The 27317-nt window shown below is 40.5% G+C and overlaps 1 protein-coding gene across 2 annotated transcripts in view; it reads right to left on the reverse strand.

The window, feature by feature from the left end:
* The window catches only part of DNMBP (dynamin binding protein), a 103430-nt gene that overhangs the window by 64439 nt on the left and 11674 nt on the right, over nucleotides 1–27317 (reverse strand). For both annotated transcript variants that reach the window (XM_082722266.1, XM_082722268.1), the window contains exons 2-3: nucleotides 7186–7341; nucleotides 5329–5451 (exon numbers count right to left, since the gene is read on the reverse strand). In XM_082722266.1, the coding sequence (XP_082578392.1) occupies nucleotides 5329–5451; nucleotides 7186–7330 (268 nt within the window). In that variant the 5' untranslated portion in view covers nucleotides 7331–7341. The remainder of the gene's footprint in view (nucleotides 1–5328; nucleotides 5452–7185; nucleotides 7342–27317) is intronic.

The raw sequence follows: 27317 nt of genomic DNA on the forward strand, positions 1-27317 counted from the left end.
TTCCACATATGAGTGAACTCATCTGGTATTTGTCTTTCATGGTCTGACTTATTTTATTTAGCATAATACTCTCTAGGCCTATCCATGTTGTCACAAACGGTACAACCTCATTCTTATGGCTGTGTAAGATTCCATTGTATATATTTACATGTTCCTTATCCATTTATCTATCAAGAGACACTTAGGTCGCTTCCATATCTTGGTTATTGTAAATAATGCTTTAATAAACATACAGGTGCACATATCTTTTTGAATTAGTCTTTTCAGGGGTTTTTAAAAAGATTTATTTATTTTAGAGAGTAAGCATGCCCATGTGCGTGCACATGGGCGAAGGAGAGAGGAAGAGAGACTATCCCAAGCCGACTCCACAACAAGTGCAGAACCAACTTGGGACTCAATCCCAAGACCCCGAGATCAAGACACGAGCCAAAAGGAAGAGGCGGACATTCAAGCTACTGAGCCACCCGAGAACCCCATTTTCATTTCCTTTAGGTAAATTATTGGAATTACTGCGTCATATGGTATTTTCCTTCCTTTTGTCCTTCCTACCTTCCTCTCTTTCTCTATTTATTTTGAGAGAGAGAGACCATGTATGTGCGCCTGAGTAGGGTGGATAGGGAGCAGAGGGAGGAGGAGAGAGAGCACCTTAAGCAGGCTCCATGCCCAGTGTGGAGCCCCTAGCCTGATCTCACAACCCCGAGATAAGACCTAAGCCATAACCGAGAGTCAGACTCAACCAAGTCAGCCACACAGGCACCACTATTTTTAATTTTTTGAGGAATCTTCATATTGTTTTCCACAGTAGCTGTACCAACTTACATCCCCACCAACAGTGTACTAGAGTTCCTTTTTTTCTACATCCTCGCCAACACTTGTTATTTCTTGTTTTTATTTTTTATTTATTTTTTTAATTTTAGCCATTTTCACAGGTATTAGGTGATCTCTCACTGTGGTTTTGATCTGCATTTCCCTGATAATTAGTAATGTTGAGCATCTTTTCATGCATCTGTTGGAACTATATCAAAATAAAAAGCTTTTGCACAGCAAACAAAACAAAAAGGCGGGCCACTGGATGGGAGAAGATACTTGAAAATGATAGATCCCATAAGGTGTTAATATCCAAAATATATAAAGCACTTACACAACTCAACACCAAAAAAACAAAACAACCCAATTAAAACATGGGCGGAGGGTTTGAATAGACATTTTCCCAAAGAAGACATACAAAGACAGCCTTGTCTTTGAGTTTCAACAACTAAAAAAGACAGGAATGGTCCATAACAACTGGACAGCTTCATGGAAAGGAGAAAGAGTGACACCTGCTGGAAGGAGTACTGGTGATCCCAATTCCAGAAAGAATCTGAAAGAATGTTTACACACACACACCTTCCCGGAACAATCAGGAAACCAGGCCTCCCAAAGCACATCTATGAAGTCCGGGAACCCTGGGTTAAGAATAATAAAGAGAGGGGCACCTGGGTGGCTCAGTGGGTTAAAGCCCCTGCCTTCAGCTCAGGTCATGATCTCAGGGTCCTGGAATTGAGCCCCGCATCGGGCTCTCTGTTCAGCAGAGAGCCTGCTTCTCTCTCTCTCTCTCTCTCTCTCTCAGCCTGCCTGTCTACTTGTGATCTCTGTCTGTCACATAAATAAACAAAATCTTAAAAAAAAAAAAAAAAAAAGAAGAAGAAGAAAGATATCTTTACTGAATATTTACCTTGTGCCAGATGCTGAACATGTACGACCTCTTTCAGTCCTCACAACCAGCTGAGTTAGGTATTTTTATCCTATGAAGGCTGAGAGAATGCAAATAACCAGCCTAACACCACAGTGATAAGTTGTGGAGTCAGATTTAAATCTAGGGCTGTCAGAATGCTTATCCCCTAAGCTATGCTGCCTGCTCTACATATATCTAAATACATATGTTTCTTTAGTAATATAATTTTACCATTAAAATATATCATTTTTCCAGGGTGTCTGAGTGGCTCAGTTAGTTAAGTGTCTGCCTTCGGCTCAAGTCAAGGTCCCGGGGCCTTGGGATCAAACCCCATTTCAGGCTCCCTGCTAAGCAGGGAGTCTGGGTCTCCCTCTGACTCTCCCCTTTCTCATGTTCTCTCTCTCTCTTTCTCTCAATTAAATAAATAAAATATCTAAAAAACAATTTAACTCCAATGATATTTCTGAAAGATAAGCAGGTAACAACTAAAGGCAGTCTGGTGAAACAAAACAGTTCTCAAACATCATCCCACAAGCTCTCAAGGTTTTCAGATCCCCTCCTGAGATATTAAATCACCAAAAGTTTTATTTACACAAGACAGGAGAAACTTCACGCTACACAGAAGGTACTAACGAGAGATAAAGAAACAACAGGATTAATAGTACTAGGAGAAAGAGATACAGGAATATAGGCTACTCATGAGCTGAGACACCGACCTAATGGAAAAAAACAATTTTCAGTATAAGAAACAGAAGGGCCATTTCAAGCACTAGACTTGAAAATCAGGAAGTGTTGACTCAAGTCTTATAAACTGTATGTGGTATAAAACAATACTTTCATTTTTACTGTGTTTCCAACTATTATTATCTGTTAATGTGGACTATCACGTATAGAAAATTAGAGAAGTTAATTATCATTTCTGTGTGCTCAACTTCCCAGAAAAAGACAAACTGCAGAGGTACATCGAAATTCCCCAATCTCAAAGGCTTATGTGTTCAAACCAGAAGACACAGAGCTAGGAAAGATGTGAAAAGCTCAGAAGGAAAGAGAGCTAAATAGCGCACTTACTGGCAGGAGAGCATCAGGGAAGACAACCAGATCAAACCACAGGGAGTTAGCATACCTCTTTCTGGTCGCTTCCTATGGATCGCCCCTGCTACATCCTCTTCCTTTGCTTAAAAACTAATCATGATAACATCTACAGATTCCAGGACCCAGCCTGAGCCTGAGTCAGTCTTGGCTCAGGAGGCTCATTGGTAAAAGGTCCATGCTAGGGTCTTCCTGAGAAATCTGGTTGGTAGCCCTGGGATTACTGACTTCAAAGTGGATTTTAACTTCAAAGCAAGTTCAGAAGAACCCATGAGACCAGTCTTCCCAGAGAAGGCATTTAGCAGAAAATGTCTCTTTTTAGTATCTAAAACTTGGTGACACAAGATACAGTTATGAAGCAAAAAAATGCTAATTCCAGAAGCTACATCCTCAGGTGCCCTCAAATGTCTTAGACATACTGCATATTCCTAGAGTATTTTCTTATGCCCACTATTTGCTCCAGGAATCAGATGTAGGAAAGGACACATCCATGCCACCCACATCCTCTGCATAGCTGTGATGGAAGACACTGTGCTCTGGGGCCCTTTCTCCCCCTCCCGCTGGTCTGACATGAACTACAGCCCCAGGGCTGTGAGTAGGGACAGATCAGAGTTCCCTGCTCTAACATCTTCATCTATTTTTCTCTGCCTTCCCAACACTGATTAAAAAGGAAGTGTTCAGAAAAGAGGCAGAGGGTCAAGTGTGAAGTGAAGTATGAGAAACTCTCAAAACAGATTTTGAGGATGAAGATCCAAATCCAATATTCCTTCTTCCATGACTATGGGTTAGGGAAGTTGGCTAGGCTCTCTCTTTCCCCACCTCTGCTCTGTCTCTCTCATATATGCATGTGGTTTAAGAAGTTAAGCCTATCCCTTTAGGGCCATACTTAAAAGAACAAGTGACAATAACATGCGCAATAAATTCTACCATTTTGCTGGCTGTCCTAAGTCATCACAATATTGCACTGATCCTAAACGTCAGTTTGCAGAACAGTACTGCTTCCTGTGCTTATGCAGAAATGTGCGGACTTAAGTATATCTGGAGAAAGGGTTTATAGTCCGTCTTTAGAAGTTTCTATGCCTATCGGAGCGAAGTGAGAAATATTTGGAATGTCACTGAGACGTGGCTATGACTATTCACTTTAAACCACGTCCTTTTAAACTGGGTCTGATGAGAACTTTAAGGTAACATTACTTAACGGTTGGGAGTCAAATGGGGCTGTTTTGTATCTGTCTCTTAATCTCCACACCACAATTCCTCCTCAGCTCTTATACGTTTATAGTAATATTGCTAGCAAAGTTGTATTAGTTTTTAAGGGGAAAAAGCTAAAGGTTGTCTGAAGTGTGGCTACAATATGGGGCAGTGGAAAGAGAATGATGGGCTTATAATCAGGTGACATGATTTCACTTTCGGAGGCCAAAAGTTTGAATCTCATTTTCATGATTTACTAAATGCAATTAATTATATCTACTGTGCTACCTCCCAAAACTGTATTAAGGATCAGATGAGAGTGTATTTGTGATAAAATACTATGGAAATTCTAAAATGTTATGCAAATATGACATTATTGTCAGCACAATCTTGCCATTACTCCCCAGAGGTTAGCCACTTAAAAAAATTCAAAAGAAAGGGGGGGCGTCTGGGCTGCTCAGTGGGTTAAAGCCTTTGCCTTTGGCTCAGGTCATGGTCTCAGGGTCCTGGGATCGAGCCCTGCATCAGGCTCTCTGCTCAGCGGGGACCATGCTTCCCCCTCTCTCTGTCTCTTCCTGCCTCTCTGCCTACTTGTGGTCTCTGTCAAATAAATAAATAAAATCTTTTTAAAAAATTAAAAAAAAAAAGACCTAGTTGTCAAAATGGGACAACTCCACTAAACCTATTTTATTTTTAATTTTTTCAGAGAGAGAGAGAAAGAGTGAGGGCATAAGTGCGGGGGGTGGGCAGAGGGAGAGAGAGAAACCCAAGAAACTCTCCACTGAGCATGGAGCCTAATGTGGGGCTCCATCCCATAACCCTGAGATCTGAATTGAAATCAAGAGTCACCTGAGGGTTTTGAAGGGGCGGGGGGTGGGAGGTTGGGGGAAACCAGGTGGTGGGTATTGGGGAGGGCATGTATAGCATGGAGCACTGGGTGTGGTGCAAAAAAACAATGAATACTGTTATGCTGAAAAGAAATTAAAAAAAAAAAATTTTTTTAAGTAAAAAAAAAAAAAAGTCAGATACTTGACTGACTAAGCCACCCAGGTGCCCAACTAATCTTATTTTAAACAATCTACCCTGTGGTGCCTGCATGGCTCGGTCAGTTAAGCATCTGTCTTCAACTCAGGTCACGATCCTAGGGTCTTGGGAGGGAGCCCTGCATCAGGCTACCCTGCTCAATGGGGAGCCTGCTTCTCCTTCTGCCTGCCGCTCCCCCTGCTTGTTCCCTCTCTCTCTCTCTTTCTCTCTCTCTCTCTCATTCTCATTGTCAAATAAATAAATAATCTTTTGAAAAAAGTAAACATTCTACTCTTGAATGGCCAACTTACCTCGATGGAGGGGAAGACTATTCAGTTCTTGGGATGTAAATTCACAGATACAGACAAACAGCCTCTCTCCTTCTTTTAGACTGGGAATGGTCACAATTTCCACAAAACTGCTGGGGAACTGCCCTGAAAATAAAGGTAAACATTTCTAATATTGAAATTTCATTTTCTCTATGTACCAGGACAAAATAACTTTTCTTCTGAGCCCATTTACAGACAATGAATTGAAAACCAAGTACTCATAACTGGAGAATCTCTACAGAACAAGCACAGACCACACATTCTAAGGCATGCAGGGCACAGGGAATGCAATTAGATCTAATTAGCACTGATCCAGTGCCCCTCGACACAGGATGCGCTGCAGAAGGAAAAATGGGTAAGACAGTCTTGGCTCTCAAAGGTCTTAAAACTGAATTGAGACATAAGCAATAATTCCATTCTGAAATCTAGCGACACAATAGAGGTGTACAAATTGCTGTGGAAGTTAAGGAAGGCAGAAAGGCTTTCAGGAAGAACAAGAAAAATTTTATGAAAACCTTGCATTTGAGTCTGAAGATAGGTAGGGTTTTAATAAGGTGGTAGTAGACAGACAGGGCTTGTTGGCTGAAAAGCATCAGAAAATTTAATGGATCCCACCTTCTAGAAACCTCTTGTATCCTCCACTTATCTCCAGACCCACCACCTTCGTCCAAATCAGCAGCATGTCTCACCTGGGTTATCGCAACAACCTCCCGGTAGGCCTCCCTGCCCCTGGTTCTGCCCTTTCTGGTCACTTTCCACACCATAGCAGCGAGCTTTCTCAACTACAGATCTGACTGTGTGTAAGGCACCTGTACTATACCCCATTCTGTAATTCCTTACCATGGCATCCTCTATCTTCTATGGCCAAGCTCCTGCCCCTCTGCCCAGCACATTCTGCCCCCTCAACCTTCCACACTGCATGCCTGGCTCAACTCTTCTCCACTCTCCCAAGTTCTTTGTCAACCCAGGGCATTTTCTGTCTATCTTCTTTGCCTTGCTAACTCTTAACTTGTCGTTTTTGTCTTAGCTGAGTTATCATTTCTACTGGGACATAATGTATTATCTCCCAAGTGTGTGGTAAACGTCAACAGAGTCTGTTCAAAGGACTATATAACAAACTCCAGGCCAGACTCCTGTAAATACATGCAAGTTAAGGACTGGATTTAACACAGGTGCACAGTGTGGGGTAAAAACTTCCACCCTTCCCTAGGCTAATGAAAGAAAGAAACAGGTGCTAACATAGACTTTAAAGTCCAGAAGAAAGGAAACCAGATGCATAAGAAGTGGGAGGTGGCTGTGCTGAGCGCAGGTGCAACTTTAATAAATTTGGACCAACCACGGATCTGGGGAAGGAGTGAACAGAATGCATCATGCTCCCTTGAAAAGAGTGGAAGAAAGGGTAGAAAACGTTTGAGGAAGACAACCAGAGAAAACATGGGGGAGAGTGACTTAAGTTCCATAAATCAGAGATAAAGGCTAGTAGTGAAAAGTAAAGGCAAACAACAGGCTTCTGAATAAAGAAGTAACACATGTTTTCAGAAGGGAAGCAATGGTGGATAAAGGCCCAGGAAGGGGAGATAAACACATGAACAGACAACGGGCTGGGGACAGCTGGTATCAAACCATCTCAACCTTTGGAAGAAACCCATGAGGAGAGATGGAATGATAACAAACATTCTCTCCTCTCTGGTAGAAACCACAGTAAAAACATAAGAAAAAACACAAAGGATTCTTAAATTTATGACTTGGGCTTCCCATTTAAACTTTGTTTTTAGTATGGAAAGAAGGGAGGGTTGGTGGTCTGTTTTGTCAGCAAGGAATTACGTAGGAGCCTCTTACCTGTAACATCCTCTTTCTTTCCTAGAAGCCAAAATTCATCCACCACTGCCAACACCTCGATGATATCTCCTACGAAGAGTGGTAGTTCTTCAGATACACTAGGGCAGAAGTCAAAGATGGCACGAACCACTGAGCCAGCCTCCATGTTTTTACAGCCTAGAAAGACAGGTCAAAAAGAAATTGGAAAGCGTAACTAGACACTGGAATATAGGTCCATATCTTGAGAATGATAAAGCTTAAGATAAGACACTTAGAATCAAGGCAAAGCCAAGCAAATAAAAAGTTTGCACTTTGTACTTTAAAGAAATTAAGGCACTATCTCACAAAAATAATAACTTCCTCAAAATACATTTTTCATTCACTTCTCAAGGCAATTCTGGAATTGAAAAAAAAAGGGACCTTTACTTATGAGAGACAGAAAAGATACAAAGATGGGAAATGTAGACCTCTCAATACACCTGTAGAGGGCAATAAGGAAATTAGTAGTTTTCAAATACTGGCAATATGGTAGTTTTAAAATGTGGTATTTAAAAAGTAGGGATTTTAAATATGGCATTTCATTTAGGTCCCCAGAACTATCTTAAAGATTAGGATACTTATGCTCAGCGAGTTGGAAAACTTAAACTGTCTAAGATCACAGAGTTCATTCATAGCAGCAGGACCAGGATTCAGGCCCAGGGGATCCTGGCTCCTACCCACTACAGAATAAAAAAAAAAAAAAAACAAGAAAGAAAGAAAAAGAAAAAGGAATGTGGGATTACACCTCAAAGGCAGAGATTTAAGGGCGCCTGGGTGGCTCAGTCATGATCTCAGGGTCCTGGGATCGAGTCCCGCATCGGGCTCTCTGCTCAGCGGGGAGCCTGCTTCCCTCTCTCTCTCTCTGTGTGCCTGCCTCTCTGTCTACTTGTGATCTCTCTCTGTCAAATAAATAAATAAAATCTTAAAAAAAAAAAAGGCAGAGATTTAAAAAACACTGAAAAGTAAAAACCCACAAAAAGAACAAGACAAGGTGATAGAAAAATGACACCTCCAGACAAGATCTAGTACATACACAACACCAGATCAAGAGTGTGTTTTCAGCTCAAAGACACCTAGGCCCCAAGTCTGCACAGTATCCTCATACTGTTACGGTGTCTGTGCTTTGCTAAGTTGGTGTGTTAGTTATCTTGACTCGTGTGCTTGGGGAGCCTAAGTACGAGTTTAAGCAACAGAAAGGAAGGAACTTACAGGCATGTGCTCACCTATAAACAATTAGCCATGATTAGCAACCTCCCTCCCTAGGTCTTCCTCCTGGAGCAAATGACTCTCTCCAGAGTGTCCAGGCCTCAAGTCTATTCTCCTTTATTTACCTCAAGTATCTATTTGATGTCGTTAGCAACAAGGATTCTAACTTTCATCTCACATATAACTATGATGACATCAAAAAGCCCTAAATGCCGAATTACAAAAAAAGACGATGGTTATAGTGCCATTGATTCATTACTATGAAAACAGGGATGTGGCCAAACATGTGAGGCATATAATAATAAGTAATTGAGCATATCAATGTGGGGTTTTAAGATTTTAGTGATTTTAAGATTTAGTGAATTATGCAACACAATTCACATTGCATATTTCATTTGTACTGTTGAGTGAAAGAAGCTTATTTTTGTGTTGCTGGAACTTTTTTCTATAATGATATGACTTGGGTCCACAGTGGAAAAAAGAAGGGGCCAGGAACATTCCCCACATCCTCTGTCCTTTCCTACCATGTATTTTCTTTAAGAATAAAAGTCTAATTATAATCACATGCTGAGGAGGCAGCTTAATGTGAATGCAAAGTAACCAGGGGTCTGGAGTCAGAGACCAAGGGTCAAATGCCAGCTCCACTACTAGTTATTTCACCTTGGACATATTCCTTAAACTCTCTGTGCTAGCTTCCTATTCAGAAAAACAGGGATAGCTAATTATACTGTCATAATCATCATTAAGAGGATGATAATAATAATCAAAATTATTATAACAATGCCTACTATTTACTGAGCATTTACTATGTGCCATGCACTATACCAGGTACTTCCTTCATTGAGTCCTCACAACAATCCTACCGTGTATTATTGGTTTCATTTTGCGGACACAGGCTCAGAGAGGTGATGTAATCGGTCCGAGGTCACACAGTAAGTCAGGGATGGAATGGAAATGGAAACCCAGATCTGTCACCAAAGACACAGGAGGCTGCTAGTGCGAAAGCCCCTAGGACGGGGCTGGTCCAGGAAGTATGCAATGTTTGCAGTTATTACTAAACATTTCCATAGTCAGCTACAAGCTCAAATCTGTCTCACTGATAAATCATGACCAGAGAATGTGCTATTTCAAATACAGAAACATCACAGAATTGACCGTTTTAACATGTCGAAACATGGTTTAGCTTTGACCACGTTTAAAAAATAGACACTTTAGGGTGCCTGGGTGGCTCAGTGGGTTAAGCCGCTGCCTTCAGCTCAGGTCATGATCTCAGGGTCCTGGGATTGAGTCCCGCATCAGGCTCTCTGCTCAGTGGGGAGCCTGCTTCCCTTCCTCTCTCTCTGCCTGCCTCTCTGCCTAATTGTGATCTCTCTCTGTCAAATAAATAAATAAAATCTTAAAAAAAAATAGACACTTTATATACCTCTCTGCCTTCTGCAACAGGAAGACACTGAACGTAATTTACTCTTCAACTGACGGATGCAAGTTCATTATGAAGACCATACATGACTCTACTGTGCAGTGACAGATAATAGCAGTACTGTGTAACTTTTGGGTCTTCCTGCTACAGTCATCTCCTCTGTCAGCTTTTCTACCCTCTTTCTAGATCACTGTTTATACTCTGCTGGAGAGAGAAGACCGCACAGACACCGCCCAAATTATTACAAGTTCTCAGATACATAAAAAGTCAACAAGCTCCAAAGGAAATGCTAGCAAACTCTTCTGTGGTGGCAAACTACATGTGTTAGTTAGCTAGAGTTTTTCAACAGTTAGTTTTCATGTGCTCTGAGGCCCCTTTCTTATTTTCTGGCTGTCCTCCAAATAGCCGACGTTGCCAGATGTCAGATTTCCGTGTAAGGGCGGTGTCATAAATATTTTTTTTAAACAAGCGTAATATTTTGCAAACCTCTTAGCCATCGATATATTATTAACACAACTCAAGGCTGGGCCGTGGTGGATATTATTTTCCTCCTCCTAGTACATGTTCTCAAATTCCATGTCACTCGCAGACTAAATATGTACCTCATTATCTGAAATGTCAGGGAAAGAATTAGCATAAGCTCTGTGGGATGTGAGAGAGACCCTGCCACACTGAGGAATGAGCTTTGCGAGGTGAAAGAGTCAAAGCTTCTCCCTGAGAGCCTTTCAGCTGCACCAGAGAATGACTCAGAAGCAGGGGAGGGACTGACTCGGTGAATACTTTTGCTGTGAATACTTTTGCTGACTGACCTCCGACCCTGCTGGAAGGAGTGCGTAATCGCTGTGGAGCACACACCCTGTGAGGGTGCTGGAGTCCAGGCCTGGTTGGAGTGCGGGACTTGTGTGGGACAGAGACCAGACCAGAGGTGTCTGGGGCCCCCTGGTTTACGTGGCACCTAGTGAATTTCATCCCCGTCTTCTCCACCCTGGACACCCTGGGAGAAGCAACTGTTAGTGCTCCTGTCTGGGCCATTGTAGCGCCCTGGACAGATATTTTGAAACTTAATCACAAATAGCTTATATAAGCTGTTCCACCAACTCCAGATGGAAGGAAGAAGAATGGCAGAGGAACTCTGAGCGCAGCTGGGTTTGTGAGAAAGCAGGGGAAAGAGCGGCCGGGGCAGCAGGATGTCAAGGACCTCAAGGAAGTCCGCTGTGGAAACACTATCTTCCTCGCTCGCTGGTGAAAGCCAGCATTTCCGTTCTGCATTTGAGATATAAAGATCCTTAATTCTTCAAACTCTTTTAGAACACAGAACCCAAATGAGGGGAAAGATCTGGGTCTGTTTTGCTCACCGGCCTAGAGCGGGGCTCAGCATATTAACATGCTTTTAAATTTGGGGTGAGCAGGGGCACCTGGGTGGCTCAGTGAGTTAAAGCCTCTGCCTTCCACTCAGGTCATGATCTCGGGGTCCTGGGATCGAGCCCCGCATTGTGCTCTCTGCTCTGCAGGGAGCTGCTTCCTCCCCTCTCTCTCTCTGCTTGCTTCTCTGCCTACTTGTGATTTCTCTCTCTCTGTCAAATAAATAAAATCTTTAAAAAAAAAAAAATTGGGGGTCAGCAAATCATTCATCAAACTTTCAAAAAACATATGAAACTGTTGTATCAAAACCTCTACTTCCACATATCTAAAATGAAATTCACCATCTCTTCTCCACACACGGTTTGACCTTCCAGCTTGTGTAACGGTGTCCTCTAAGCCTTCCGGAAGGCTCCTGTGGGCTTCTTCATCCTCTAGAGCCGACAGTAATGCTAATAGCAACAGCTACCGTTTGAGAATCTACCGTGTGCCAGACACGAGCTAGAAGCTTAAAATCGTGGCTGCATTGCAAGGTAGACAGGAAGGCTCTAAAGTCTGGGTGCCCAGGTTCAAATCCCAGTGCCACCCCCGGGTAGTAGAGCTAAAATCTCTCAAGAATACCAGAACTCAGGTCTGTTTAACTCCAGTGCCCGTGTGTTTGCTTTGTTTTGTTTTTACTACAAGCTACCCTTCTCTTAAACCTCACTGGGTTCTCCCTTCAAAATCTTCTAAACTTCCATTGTTCCTCTTTGGTTCTCTGACATTTTCTTTTTCTTTCTTTTTTTTAAAGATTTTATTTATTTGACAGGTCACAAGTAGACAGAGAGGCAGGCAGAGAGAGAGAGGAGGGGAAGCAGGCTCCCTGCTAAACAGACAGCCCGATGAGGGGCTCGATCCCAGGACCCTGGGATCATGACCTGAGCCGAAGGCAGAGGCTTTAACCCACTGAGCCACCCAGGTGCCCCACTCTCTCCGACATTTTCTTATAACCTTTTTCCAACAGCGAAATTGAAAGAATTTCACACACAAAACCTAGAGTCTACCATTCACATCTCAAAGCCTGTCATCACACAACCTCTCCCTTTATCCATTTATCAAGCTCTGTTGTTTTTTGACACACTGCAATATTTATTTTATTTTTTATGCTTTTCAAAATAAACCACAGACTTTACCATATAGCACTTAGGCATATGTATCTTAACTGAGGGTCGTTATCTGTTTACATTTTGTTCTTGTTGTTGTTTTTAAGAGTCATTTTCCTCTTTTCTCCCCACTAACCTGTCCATGAACCTGGTTAATCTTTTAAACAGTTGATTTTTACATTTTTCACCAGGTTTTCCCATTTTCTATAATTCACTCAGATATCAAGCCTAATGGACTCAATCAAATTCTGATGCAGGCTGAACCCACTCTTCTTTAAATATTTATTCTCTAATCCTGTTGGTGGCTGACAGGAGCATTCAACTCTCTTCTATTGTCCTAAACAGATCAACTCCTATTCCAAAGTATCTACCCCACCTAGGGAAAAATAAAACCCTGGAGATAACTTGACCATTCATCTCAGGAGGAGATACGCAGGCTTATCTTTCAGTTAGACAGCAAGAGAAAAAGAGAGACAAAGAGATTCTTAAATCTAAAGTGACATTTTTTAGTGACTCAAGGATATTTTAGCACTTTCTACAACTTACACCTGTGGCAGCTGCCTCTTAATCCAGTGTAACTCCTACGATGTACCAAAGAACATTCAAGATACAGTTCCTGCCCCCCAGAAGCTTAGAATAGTCCCCACTATTTTCCCAAAACATGTTCTCTCACTCTCAAATAAATCTTTTTTTTTTTTTTAAATGAAATCTTTCCATTTGCCACAACATGGATGGAGCTAGACAGTGTTATGCTAAGTGAAATAAGTCAGAGAAAGACAAATACTATATGATTTCACTCATGCGGGATTTAAGAAACAAAACAAATGAACACAATGGGGGAATAAAGGCAAACCAAGAAACAGACTCTTCACTGTAGAGAACTGATGGTTACAGGGTGGGGGGTTGGGTGACACAGGTGATGGGGACTGAGGAGGGCACTTGTGATGAGCACGGGGTATTCTACACAAGTGACGAATCACTAAAGTCTACACCTGAAACCAATATCGCACTGTATGTTAACAAGCTGGAATTTAAATAAACTTAGGGGGAAAATGTGGTACACCCATACAACGGAATATCATTCAGCCTTAAAAAGGAATTCGGTCTGACACATGCTAGAACACCAATGAACCCTGAAGACATTATGCTAAGTCACAAAAAGGCAAATATTGTGTGATTTCACCTACATGGTGTGCCAAGAACAAACTCGAAGAAACAGAAATTAGAATGGTCGTTCCCAAGGACTGGGGAGAGGGAGAAACGGGTCTAGAGTTTCAGTGTGGGGAGATGAGGAACTTCCAGAGCCAGTTGGTGGCGATGGCTGCCCAGCAATGCGAATGTGGGGCGTGCCGCAGGTCTGCACACTTCACGTGGGTAAAAATGGTATCTTTTATGTTACATATATTTACCACAGTAAACAAGGGGTTTTTAAAATGTATGTCATTCAAGCAAGAGGACGTGAAGGAAGGCCTGGGGAACTTCAGTCATGTTTAATGAGCAACGTATCTACAAGTCTGGACATACTTAATGAAATCTCCCAAGATACAAATTATAAACTTTTACCCTGATAGATACTGATATTATGCAGCTTAAAAAGTCATTTCCAAAGGAGTCATTGGAGAGAAGAGCTGAGCTTGGTACAGATGGAGGACACTGAGGTATAAATAATGTGCTAGATGTCTTGCATTTCCCTCCTGGGCCTGTCCTCCACCTTCCTCTGCCCTGCTCCCTTCAACGGTGCCCTTCAGAGCCCACAAGAACTGCATCAAGGTGCCCTCTTGCCTCTGGCTTCCAGTTGGGTTCAGCCAACAGAGGGTACGGCAGAAGAGCTAATGGGAGAAGGACGGTAAGGCTGGAGTGATATTCCCCTGCTTCCTTCCTTGCTATCCATTGGCTCCTGGCTCCCTGCCCCTTCAGGCCTGGGGTGGCTCTCCTGCTAGCCTGGGGTAGTTATATACCCCAAAACTGTCCATTCCATTCGAAGTTGGACTTCCTCAAATGACCCAGCTTAAGCATGCCTTCCATATTCTGCCAGGCTCCTGATGAGTATGTGCCCGAAAAGATTTTTCAGCATTTCTGAGAACGTCTGCATGAAAAAAATGGGGACAAAGAATACAGAAAACTATAAAAATGAGTTTCCTAAACCTACCATTGTAAATCCAGGTGAGAGATAAGAGCTAGAGATGTAAATTTTGAAGGCTTCAAAAAATATTGATGAAGATACTGATGCCTGCATTACTCCACTAAAAAAAAAAAAAAAAAAATCGCCCCACTTTTGATGGAGTTGGTGCAGGGGGCCCAAACTCTAAATTCTCATTTCGAAACTCTGAGCCATCTGTTTTACTACCAGGAAAGTAGGATGCCATGTACAAAAGGTTTGGAAACTTGTTCTTTGAAAAAGCGCTGGTGACACTTCCAATATTCTTCCTAATATTTCCCAGTTCATAGTAGAAGTCTACATTCTGGGATTCTAGAACAAAATTTCCGAAGGGGTTTCCTTAACAAAGGCCTCCTGTTTCTCCTTCCTTGTTTGCTCCTCCAGATGGGGAGCCCTGGCTCCCACCAGCACCTCTCTGCCTACCTGACAGGAGTGGGGCAGGGGATCTTCATTGTGAGGACTCTCCAGTATAGTTTCCTTCAAAGGAATATCCTTTCATGAATATGTGGAATTGACTTTCCTGAAAAAATTACTTTTTGGGAATGGGAATCCATTTTATAAATGTCAAGTCCTAGCAATGAGAAATAATATCTAACTTCAAAAAGCAAGTGTGTGGTTCTCTTATTCTTGACAATACAGGGCTAAAAAGAATAGTCTCTCTGCTTTAGTTGTGAGGGGATCAGAGGTGTCAGAAAATGAAGTTTCAATCTGTTTCAGGAAGGAAATGAGAGAAGCTAGGAAAATAGCATTTTCTCTTCTGGTTTATGTCACTGGAGATCATTTTGGACAGAAGGTCAATAGTCGCTGCTAGGTGATTACTCAGAGAACCAGCAACGAATGAGGAGGAAAAGTAAAATACATCTTGATCATGGCGTCCCCCATGGGGCTGAGTAGCATAGCATAGACAGAGGCCAACATGTCCTCCTACAACAGAATCTTCTGCCTTCTGCTGTTCTGATGACAACAGCACTGACTTGCTTTACCCAAGTAGTACTTGGGTAAAACAGGCTATATGGCATGTTGGATTCTTAGGGAAAAAAATGAAAAGCCTGCTCTGAATCAGGGTGATCAGTGCTCGCTTCGGCAGCACATATACTGAATCAGGGTGATCAGAGTAACGAAGGCAGAAAAGGAATTTTCTATCATAAACTGTCTTACAATTTATATTACATTTTGCTCATTTCAAATTGGTCCCCCGTTGGAAGGCAGCAACCTTGGCAGATGGACAGGATATAGACCAGACTTTCCGCCAATCACGGTCCACCACAGCATTTAAACCAAACACTTCTCACCTAAAACAAAGTTGTAGCTACTTTAAAAAAAATATGCTCATCTATCTCTACATTAGTTTTGTCTTTTTAACAAAACTGCACCGGAGGAGGAAGGTCCCAAGGTTAACATTTCATCTACCAAGTTTGAAGATATTTCCATTAAGATATTATTTTCAGATAGGTCAACCTACGCGTTCCTGGAGTACTCTCTCAGGTGCCCATTCCTTAAACCACACATGAATCTCAATTATGGGTGGATATTTAAGAATTACTGACTCATAAGTAAATACATTGGACATGTCTGAGCTAAGCAGCTGAGCAATACATTAAAATTCACAGCTCCACTGTGCTGTGCATGTAAGAAATGCCCAGATAATACATCTGACAGCAGTTGCAGACCTGCAGATGAAGATGAAACTGTAAAATGAAACTTTTGGGTGAGGCTGCAGATAACAAGAAGCACCACAAACATGCGAGAACAGGCAGTTTTAAGGACAGTATCCAGGGAACGCCAAGAAAATGTATTAACCCAGTGTTCCAAACAGTGAGGGTAAATGTTACAGAGATCTGCAAGGTAGGCATCTTGTTTCTTTCCCCGATCTGTTTCAAGTACAAGCTAATCTTTTGCTGAAGACAAAGACTTAAAAAGACATGAGGAGTTTCTCAGCCTACTTTATAAAATATTCTTGGTATTTTCAAAGGAAGGGTAAGAAAAGGAATTCTAAAAACAGAAAATTCCGAGGAAAAAAATACAGGGAAAAGAAAGGAATTAAAAGTACCTGAGGATGGGTGACTTAGCTCATTTCAAAGAGCACCACCAGTCAAACACCAGGGAAAATAGACATGCAGCTTTATACAAACAAGTAACGAAAACTAATACTTGTCACTTATAGAAGCTAAAGCCATTAAATTTGAAAGGAAAATGTATATATGGAATCTTCTGGTACTGTCTATTTAAGACGAACCTGAGAGTAACACCAAGACACAGCAAACCCAATGAATGGCTGATTCCTTAATGTCGATGAGAAGGATTTAATGTTCTAAATCAGGATGTTCAAACCTTAAATTCAAGGTTCCTCTCGTGTGAGAAGATATCTGACAGGAGAGGAGGGGACTAAAGTAGGATATGTAAAGAAAATAATGTATCTAAATGGAAACCTTGAATCTGGGAGTAACCAGTTACAAATAGGAGCCTGGATAAGATAAATGGAGAATGAAACAGATGGGAGATTTATATTACAGACTCCCATGAAAGAAAACAAAGATGACATTTTAATAAGAAGGTTACAAAATTGGGGCGCCTGGGTGGCTCAGTGGGTTAAGCCGCTGCCTTCGGCTCAGGTCATGATCTCAGGGTCCTGGGATCGAGTCCCGCATCGGGCTCTCTGCTCAGCGGGGAGCCTGCTTCCTCCTCTCTCTCTCTCTGCCTGCCTCTCTGCCTACTTGTGATCTCTCTCTCTCTCTCTCTCTGTCAAATAAATAAATAAATAAATCTTTAAAAAAAAAAAAAAAGAAGGTTACAAAATTGCTACAGAAACTAACAGTAGTGTCTGGTAGTTGATACAAGCTGGAATGCTAATTCCCTAAGAAATAGAAAAGGCATACAATCTCAGGGCAATTGATTAACTATGTCCTAGAGATCACGCAAGGTCTTTTTCTGGGCCTTCTGGGCAGCTAACATGTCTGATCATTATGATTCCTGCCAAAAGAAATAAAGGGCATGGGGCGTCTGGGTAGCTCAGTGGGTTAAAGCCTCTGCCTTCAGCTCAGATCATGATCCCAGGGTCCTGGCATCGGGCCCCGCCTGGGGCTCTCTGCTCGGTGGAGAGCCTGCTTCCTCCTCTCTCTCTGCCTGCTTCTCTGCCTACTTGTAATCTCTGCCTGTCAAATAAATAAATAAAATCTTAAAAAAAAAAAAAAAAAAAGGAAATGAAGGGCATGGTCCAGAACTTTGTTTCAGTTGTGCATACCATTTTGTTTTGCCCCTCCTTTTTTTAAAGTCATGAATAAGTGAGTTTTATCAAATGCTTTTTCTGTATCTACTGAGATAATCATGTTTTTTCTTCTTTATTCCATTAATGTTGCAAATCACATTGATTTTTTCAAATGCCAAATCACCCTTGCATTCTTGGAATAAAACCTATTTGCTTATGATGTATTCTTCTTATTTTTTAGTAATCTCTACACCCTACCTGGGGCTCAAGCTCACAAACCCAGTATCAAGAGTAGCACACTCCTCAAACTGAGTCAGCCAGGTGCCCTTAATGTTATTTTTATATGGTGAAAATTTCAATTTGCTGCTATTTTGTTGAAGATTTTACACCTGTGTTCCCAAGGGATTAGTGTGTAATCTTCTTTTCTCTAAATGTCCTTGTTAGATTTTGGGTATATGGGATAGGCTAGCCACATGAAGAATGGGGAAGTGTTCCTTTCTCTATTTTCTGAAAAAGTCTATGTAAGACTGGTATTGTTTCAAACTTAAATATTTGATAGAATTCATCAGTAAAATAACCTGTGCCTATAAAACTTCAAGGAAGGGTTTTTCATTATATTTAATACTATTAGCAGATATAGGGCTATTCAAATTTTCCATTTCTTCTTGTCTCCATATTGGTAAGTTGTGTTTTTCAAGAAATGGTTCTACTTAATCCAAGTTATCAAATTTGCTGACATACAGTTGTTCATAATATTCCTTTTTAACCTTTTAATATCTGCACAATCTGTAATGATATCAGAAATTTTTGTTCTCTCTCCATTTTCTTTAGTCTTGCTAGGAGGCTACCAATTTTGGGGATCGTCTCAAAGAATCAAGTTTTGGCACTGTTAAATGTCTTTATTGTTTGTTTTCTGTTTCACTGATTTCTTCTTCTATTATATTTGTTATTCCCCTGCTTCAACCTTAGGTTTAATTTGTTTATCTTTTTCTCATTCCTGTGAATGAGAAATGTCCTGTGAACTTAGACAACAGATGTTAAATCCTTCTTCTTTTTTTTTTTTTAATATAAGCATCTGAAGCTATGAATTTCCCGCTAAACACTGCTTTAGCTGCATCCCACTGATTCTGATATGATGCGTTCACTTTCATTAAACCAAAAAGACTTCCTAATTTCCCATGTGATTCCTTCTTTTAACTAGGGGGTTATTTAGAAGCACACTGTTCACTTTCCAAAGACTCCATATGTCCACCAATCTGTTATTCATTTCCAGTTTAATTCTGCTGTGGTCAGGAAATGTACTTTGTATTATTTTAAACTCAGTGAGGTGTTTTATGGCCCAGCATATAGTCTATCTTTGTGAGTGCTCTACGTGTACTTCAGTAGTTGTTGAGAATAGTGTTCTATAAATATCCGTTATGTTAGGGTGACTGATGGTGGCATTCAGATCATAAATATCCTTGTTGATTTTTATCTACTTGCTCTGTCAATATGGAGAAAGAGGTATTAAACCCCTCTTAAAGGAATTTTTCTCTTTAATTCTGTTGGTTTTGCTTCATGTATTTTGAAGCTCTGTTATTAGCACATTTAGAATGGCTCAGTCATTTTGATGACTTGACCCTTTTATCATAACAATATGTCCCTCTTTATCTTATTAATACTCCTTACCTTGAAGTCCACTTTCTCAGACGTCAGTATAGTCATACCTGCTTTTTATTATTTACATGGTTTACCTTTTTCTATTTTTTTTTTACAACATATCTAATGCCTTTATATTTAAAGCACATTTCTTTTTTCCTTCACCTTTATGAAGATATAATTGACATATAACATTGTGTAAGTTTAAGGTACACGATGTGATGATTTGATATATGTATATATTGCAAAATGATTACCACAATAAGATTAGTTAAGATGTCCATCACCTCACAATATTAATTTTTTTTTGCAGTGAGAACATTTAAAATCTCTTTTAGCGATTTTCAAGTATATGATACAGTGTTAACTATAGTCACCATGCCTATCTATATTAGATCCCCAGAAGTTATTCATTTTATAACTGAAAGTTTGTACTCTTTGACCAACATCCTCCCATTTCTTCCACCCTTCAGCCCCTGAGAACCATCATTCTACTCTCTGTTTCTATGAGTTTGGCTTTTTTTAGATTCCACATGTAAGTGAGCACACACAGTATTTGTCTTTCTCTGAATTATTTCTAAAATACCTCTCTTTCAAACAGTTGACATTAAGTCTGAGCACTTACACTTTTAGATTTTTTTTAATTTTTTTAAATTTATTTCTTTTCAGTATAACAGAATTGTTTATGCACCACTCCCAGTGCTCCATGCAATACATGCCCTCCATAATACCCACCATCTGGTTACTCCGACCTCCCACCCCCCCGCCCCTTCAAACCCCTCAGATTGTTTTTCACTTATTTGTGGAGCACTTCACTTTTAAATTGAAATATTTAGACCACTTACATTTAATGTTATTGACATGGGATTTGTTTTCTACTTGTCCCATTTGTTTGTTCCTGCCTGCCTGCCTTATTTCAAACTAGACAAATATTTTTTTAGTATTCCATTTCATTTCCTCTATTGCCTTCTTAAGCCAAGCTTCTTAGTTTGGCTTCTTAGCTATACCTCTGGATTTCTTGATCATTTCTCTAAGAATTACAATATGCATATACTTAGAATTTCTTTCCTGAAACAGATTTAAACTTCATTTTCTGACACCTCTGATCCCTTCACACAAAGCAAAGCAACTATTCTTTTTAGCCCTGTATTGCCGAGAATAAGAGAACCACACACTTGCTTTTTGAAGTTAAATATTATTTCTCATTGCCAGGACTCGACGTTTATAAAATGGATTCCTATTCCCAAAAGGTAATGTTTTCAGGAAAGTCAATTGAAAGACCTAAAGAATTTTCCACATACTAATGTTGTGGTAGTAACATTGTGTAATTTCCAAGACTAGGTTGTAAGAGTACTCATACAGCCTTATGGAAAAGCCCACATGATGAAAATGAGGCCTCCTGTCAGCAGTCTTGTAAGATCTTAGAAGGAGATCCTAGAGCCCAGTCAAGACTGTAGATGAAGGCAGTCCCAGACAACATCCTGATGGCAACACATGACAGACTGAGCCAGAACTACTCAGTTAAGCTACTCTTGAATTCCCAACCAACAGAAACTGTAAGATAATATTTACTGTTTTAAGCCATTAACTTTGGAGATAATCTATTATACAGCAATAAATAATGCAACATATTATAAAACCCATAATACAATGCCATTTTTGTTAAAAACAGTCAGTTGTTCTTTAAATAAATTAGGAAACAAAAGCCTTTCACATATGCCTATATAATTACCATTTCTAGTGCTCTTTATTCCTTTCTAAGGATCTGAGTTTCCTTCTGGTATCATTTTCCTTCAACCTAAAGAATATCCTTTAGCATTTTTAACAGTATTAAGTCTGTTGGCAATAAATGCTTCCAACTTTCATTTATCTGAAAATATTTTAAGATTTATGTATTTGAGGGAGAGCATGTGCATGGGCAGGGTGAGGGGAAAAGGGAGAGGGAGAGAATCCCAAGCCGACTTTGAGCTGGGTGCAGAGCCTGACATGGGGCTCAATCTCATGATCTTGAAATCATAACCTGAGACAAAACCAAGAGTTGGACGTCCAACCAAATGTGCCACCCAGGGACCCCTATCTGAAAATATTTCCCTGTGGGGCTCGATTCCAGGACACTGAGATCATGACCTGAGCCAAAGGCAGCAGCTTAATCCACTGAGCCACCCAGGCGCCCCCATTTGGCTCTTTTTTATAGTTCCATTTCTCTGCTAATGTTCTCCATCTATTCATTAATTATGTCCATCTCTTCTTTTAAATATCTGAACACATTTACATCAGCTGCTTTAAATTCCTTGTGTGCTAAATCTATCATCTGGGCCATCATATATCCTCTTCTCTGGAGTATGGGTCACATTTTGCTTGTCATATTTTTACTTTTTTGTATCATAGTAATTTTTATTGTATGCTAAATATTGTGGATGAAATGTTGTACAAAGCCTGGATTATGTTGTTTTGCTTTAATGGGTGTTGAATTTTGGTTTGATAAGCAGTTAAATTACTGGAAGATCCTTTTGATCCTAGTAGGTTTGGTTTTATGCCGCATAAGATGGGTCTATTTTGGTTTTAACCTAGTCTTAAGGTAAAGCCTTTACTCCAGGGTATTGTTCTCACTCCTAAAGTTGTCCTATTTAGGGTCTCAAATGAATGTCTGAAGTACTCATCAAGGTCTCTCACTCAGGCTGGACTAGAACTTCAACATTTCTTTTTTTCTTTTTTTAAAGAGTTTATTTACTTGACAGAGACCACAACTAGGCAGAGAGGCAGGCAGAGAGAGAAAGGGAAGCAGGCTCCCCACCAAGCAGAGACCCTGATGCGGGGCTTGATCCCAGGGCCCTAGGATCTTGGCCTGAGCTGAAGGCAGAGGCTCAACCCACTGAGCCACCCAGGCGCCCCTCAACATTTCTGAGCACTAAGCCCCCCTCGGGTGTCTCTGTACACTTCTCAGCCCCACAGCAGCCACTCTGCGTCAGGTCTCACAGAGTCTTGCGCTGTGACTACCCATCCTGGCCTTTGGCCAAGCAACTGAGGGGAATGCCTGATCAGATTCCTGTGCCCTATACCCATATGTTGCTCCCTCTCCTCCTGTACCCTGTCCTACAAATCAGCCTTCTTTGTAGTCCCAAACTCTGATCTCTTCCTCCCCTGTTCAGTGAGACCATTGCTCTCACTTGAGCTCCACTTTCCTGGGCTGTAGTTAGGAAAACGTCCCCAGGCAAAGAGCCAGGGTGAATATGGGGTTTACCTGGTATTTCCTTTCTCTCAAGGATCACAGACCTATGCTGCCTATTGTTTAGTGTCTGAAAACAGCTGCCTCATGTTTTTCCCACTTTTACAGTTATTTACTATAAAAGAGAATATAAGTCTGACACTGTTTTTTCCATCAAAGGCAGAAGCATTTCATAGCATTTGGTATTTGCAAATGTTTTGTATTAAACTTCTCTGGTTCATAGATTAGAATACCTTTTTTTAACTCTAAATTTTAAACTCTCTGAATTTTGTATATGTGAACAGTAGGTTTTCCTACAACATTAGGAGGCAACCACTGTAGCCTAAAGACACAGCTCCTCCTCTAGTTTTCTACCATGTAGATGCAGGAATCTCTCTGATACTACTGGGTGCAGGGAAGGAAGGGCACCAGTGATGCCTAAAATTAAATTTTCCAACAGTCAGGCAGAAGGAAACTTAGAATAGGTAAAATATGTCTCAGAAAAAGAAATAGTCAATGTCTTTACACCATAGTGTTGTGAAATAAAATTGATACCAGCAACACAGAACTAACTAAAACAAGTCAAGAATCAGTGGAGCACCATAACTGACAATTTGTTCCAATCCTCTAAACAACATCTTTGACATACCCTCACAATTTTTTGTCATTTTTATCCCCATGTCTGTTCACCTCTGTATTCATGCCTTGTTCAGCCAGTTCTCCAGTTTATAACATATACTCTTGTAGAGTAAATTGTTATTCAAAATTCATCACCTTCTTTATAATAGAATTATGGATCCATACCCTTCGCTGTGTGATTGTGCAGTGCCTTCCACTGTGGGCAGAGTATAGCTCCCTGTCACGTTTTTGTTGGACTTGGCCATGTGACTTGCTTTGACAAATGGAGTGCCAGTAGAAAGGACATGAGCAGAAGATTAAAACCATGTTTTATGGTTTGGCTGGTCTCCTTGTGCTCTAATAACCCACCATGAGAAGAACATGCCCTGGAAAGCTGCTGTCCCTTCAGCCAGGGGCCCAGAATGAAGACAAGGGGAAAGAGACTTGAACCCAAATGAAAGCTTGTTGTGTTCCACCTGGCCCAGTCTAGGATCAGCCAAATTGCAGCCCGACTTCAGACCCAGGAGGAGGAAAGTAAATGGTTGTTGGGATAACAACCACTGAAATTTTAAATTTTAAGTTAAAGTTAAAATAAAAATTAAAAAAAAAAAAAACAACAGTATAGATGCTAGATGTTTCGACCTGACCAGGTAGGCACCTCATTTTTCCATCAAACACACATAACTCTTATCATCTGCATAAACTCCTATTGTTTTTTAACATCCAACTCCAATAATCCCTCCTCTACAAAGCCTATAGGATTAGACCTTATCTCTTATACACTCTACTAGGCAAGGATTCTTTTTGTCTATTTTATTCACTGATCTATATCAAGCATCTAGAGAACAGTCTGGTACATAGCAGGCCCACCATAAATATTTGCAGAATAAATGACTGAATGCACTGAACTGCTTTAAATTATATACCCAAGCATGTACCACATTCCCAGTGATCATGCCATTCTTTCCAACACAGTTGTATAGTGTCTCATAGGCCACACATCCAGGTTAGGGAGGGTTGGGCTTTGATTTTTTAGGTATTTGGAAGCATCTGAAATGTTTGAGTAGGCAAGCAGGGGCTTAGAACTGGTTGTAAGTGACTGAGTACCCCCAAAAAAGGGGGGGCAATGGGGTGGGGGACCATATGTGTGAGAGACCGTATTTATACAATATATTTAATTTTTTTCAGATGAAGACAAAAGTATTCTAAGGAAAATCATTCTGGTTGTTTCTTTTCATATTTTTAAAAAACAGGTTAAGTTATAATTCACATACTATATAATTCATCCCACTTAAAGCATACAATTCACTATATTTTAGTATATTCCCAGAGTTGTGCAACTTTTACCACTATCAATTTTAGAACATTTTCACGATCTCAAAAAGAAATTCCATACCCATTAGGGGTCACTTCCTATTTCCCCCCAACAGTCTCTCACCCACCCTACCCCCCCACACTTCCAATCCTAGGCAACCAGTAACTGACTTTCTACAAATTATTATTCTATAAATACCCTTATAGATATGTCTATTCTGGATGTTTCATATAAATGGAATCATATAGTATGTGGTCTTTTGTGACTGGTTTCTTTTATTTAGCATGTTTTCAAGCTCTTCATATCATCTTCAAATATAAATGATTAGCTTAAGACATATATAATAATTAAGAACACAGACGACAAAGCCAGTCTGCCCACATTTATATCCTAACTCCATCCCTTATTAGAATTATATGATTTGAGGTGAGTTACTTAACTTCTCTGTGCCTTAATTTTCTCATCTGTAAAATGGGTTTAATAATAGACCCTGCCTTGTAGGGTCATAGTGAAATAGTGTCTCATAGTAAGACACTTAGAACAGTACCTTACACATACTAAGCACGATAGAGGTGTTGGTTGCTATTATTATTTATTATTATCTGTGTTAAAGAGAAGGTGGTTATAGATAGTCTTGGAATTTTTTTCATAGCTTAGGATGTGTTTTGGTATTCAATACATTTGAAAATGTGTGTCTCAGCAGGAGGAAATGGGGGTTGACTGCTAATGAGTACAGGGTGAAGCAAATGTTCTGGGGTTAGATCGTGTCTATGGCTGCATGATTTTCTGAATACACTTTAAAAACCCCATTCAACTGTATAGCTTTTAAGAGGGTGAATTTTATGGTTTGTGAGTTATATCTCAATTTTTTAAATTGAATGTATTTCAGCAACTGCTACACTCGAGTCAAAATAATGATGACATACATGAATATTCATGACATACAAGAATATCCTTGAAAAAAGTTAGAAATTTAAATAGCTTCCCTATTCTGCCCATGTACCACTTCCCCCATGGTTTCTCCTGTGCTTCATGTTTTGTTTTGTTTTTTTAAGATTTATTGATTTGAGGTGCAGAGGGGCAAACAGAGAGGGAGAGAGAGTCTTAAGCAGACTCCATGCTAAGCAAGGAATCCCCAGGTGGGGCTCGATCTCATGACCCTGAGATCACAACCTGAGTCGAAATCTAGAGCCAGATGCTTAGCCAACTGTGCCACCCAGGTGTCCCTCCTGTGCTTCATGTTTAAAAATGTTCTATACTTGTGTTTTATACCAGTTAGGAGCTGCAGGAAACACTGTTTGATTACATGGACCTTACTGGGCAGATCTGCAATTTAGAGCAAATTTAAATAGAGAAATCATACCAAATCATACTAAATAATAACTAAATTCCTAACAGTTAAGAGCTCAGACTCTAAAATAAAAAGAAAACTGGGTTCAATTTCTGGCTCCAGCATCTGTAAAGCTATGTGACATGGGACAAGTTACTTACACACTCTCAGCCTTAGTTTTCTCATGTGTAAACTGAAGACAGTAATAGCAATTTACTTTACAGGGTGTTAGGAAGATTAAGTTTGATCATGTAGATAACACATTTAGTACACGTCCTGGCAAATAGTAAGCACTCCTCTATTTTGTAAATGTCAGCTATGAGAATGATGATGATGGTGACAGAGGAGGAGGAGAACCATCATTCATCACCCAGACTGACTAACATACAAAATATAGATGAGGCAGCAACTTCTGGGTGCTGGCTCACTGCCCAAAATTGCTACAGGCTTCTTGAGAGGAAGGGGGAACAATGTGATTCTGTGGTTACTGGTCACAAGGACAAAGCAATTGACACCCCCTCTACTCTAAGCTCTAAATGAGCTGTGTATTCACAACAGACCCACAGGGATTTGGCAGCAGTTCACAAACGAGATCCCCACTTATGAGTCCAAGGAAACCTTTGCCAAATGCCTTCCAGGGATTAGAAGAGGGATATAAAATTAATTTATTTACTCTTCCAAAAAAAAACAAAAAACAAAAAAAAACCCTTGAACTTCTAGGGAAATCACGGACACTACTGTTAAATCCCTCAAATGTGTCGACCTTTTAAAAATTGTCCTTTCGGGCCTGAAATGTACAAATTTGAGATCACTGTTGCCACATTAGACCCTCAGCACCTTTCCTTGGGGACTACTGCAACAACTTCCTACATGCCTATCTACCAGGCTCCTGGCCTTCAGTTCTATTTTCCCCACTGCAATGAGGATTATCTTTTTAAATACAAAAATCCCGTCATTTGCGGCTGCTTGACTCTCCACAAGGGGTTCCCAGTCAGCACTTGCAGAAGTATGTCAAACCCTTCTGCTGACTGTAAAGAGCTCATTGTGACCTGGTCCCTGCTCCCCCAAGTTCAGCCTCAATTCTAGATACTCCCTACTTCTCTTGCATCTTCAACTCCAACCTCACTAAGATGCTGGAGGTCACTCCACAGTGCACTACAGCTTTATGGCTCACAACGGTACCATCTAATGACCCACACCCCACTTCTCATATACCTCATCTCGTGTGCGTTGTTGCTATCTGCAATCAGCTAAGAATGTCAAGTGCTTATTCTTATTGCTAGTTGATCACTGTAAGGATCAACAATCAGTGAACTATCAAACCACTCTAACACCTTGTGAATAATAAATATATTTCACTTTGTAAGTGTTTGGAGTTACCAGAAAAGAACACAATACCAAGCCTGACTCATACCTAGAGAATATAAGAATAAATTCTGAACACACTGGTAAAAGTCAACAGAGAGATTTCATTCCTTTACTGTTTTCAGAGCCTGAAAGCAAACCTCTTACTTAAAA

Source organism: Mustela nivalis (assembly GCF_964662115.1).
Source record: "Mustela nivalis genome assembly, chromosome: 2".
Classification (NCBI taxonomy): Eukaryota; Metazoa; Chordata; class Mammalia; order Carnivora; family Mustelidae; genus Mustela; species Mustela nivalis.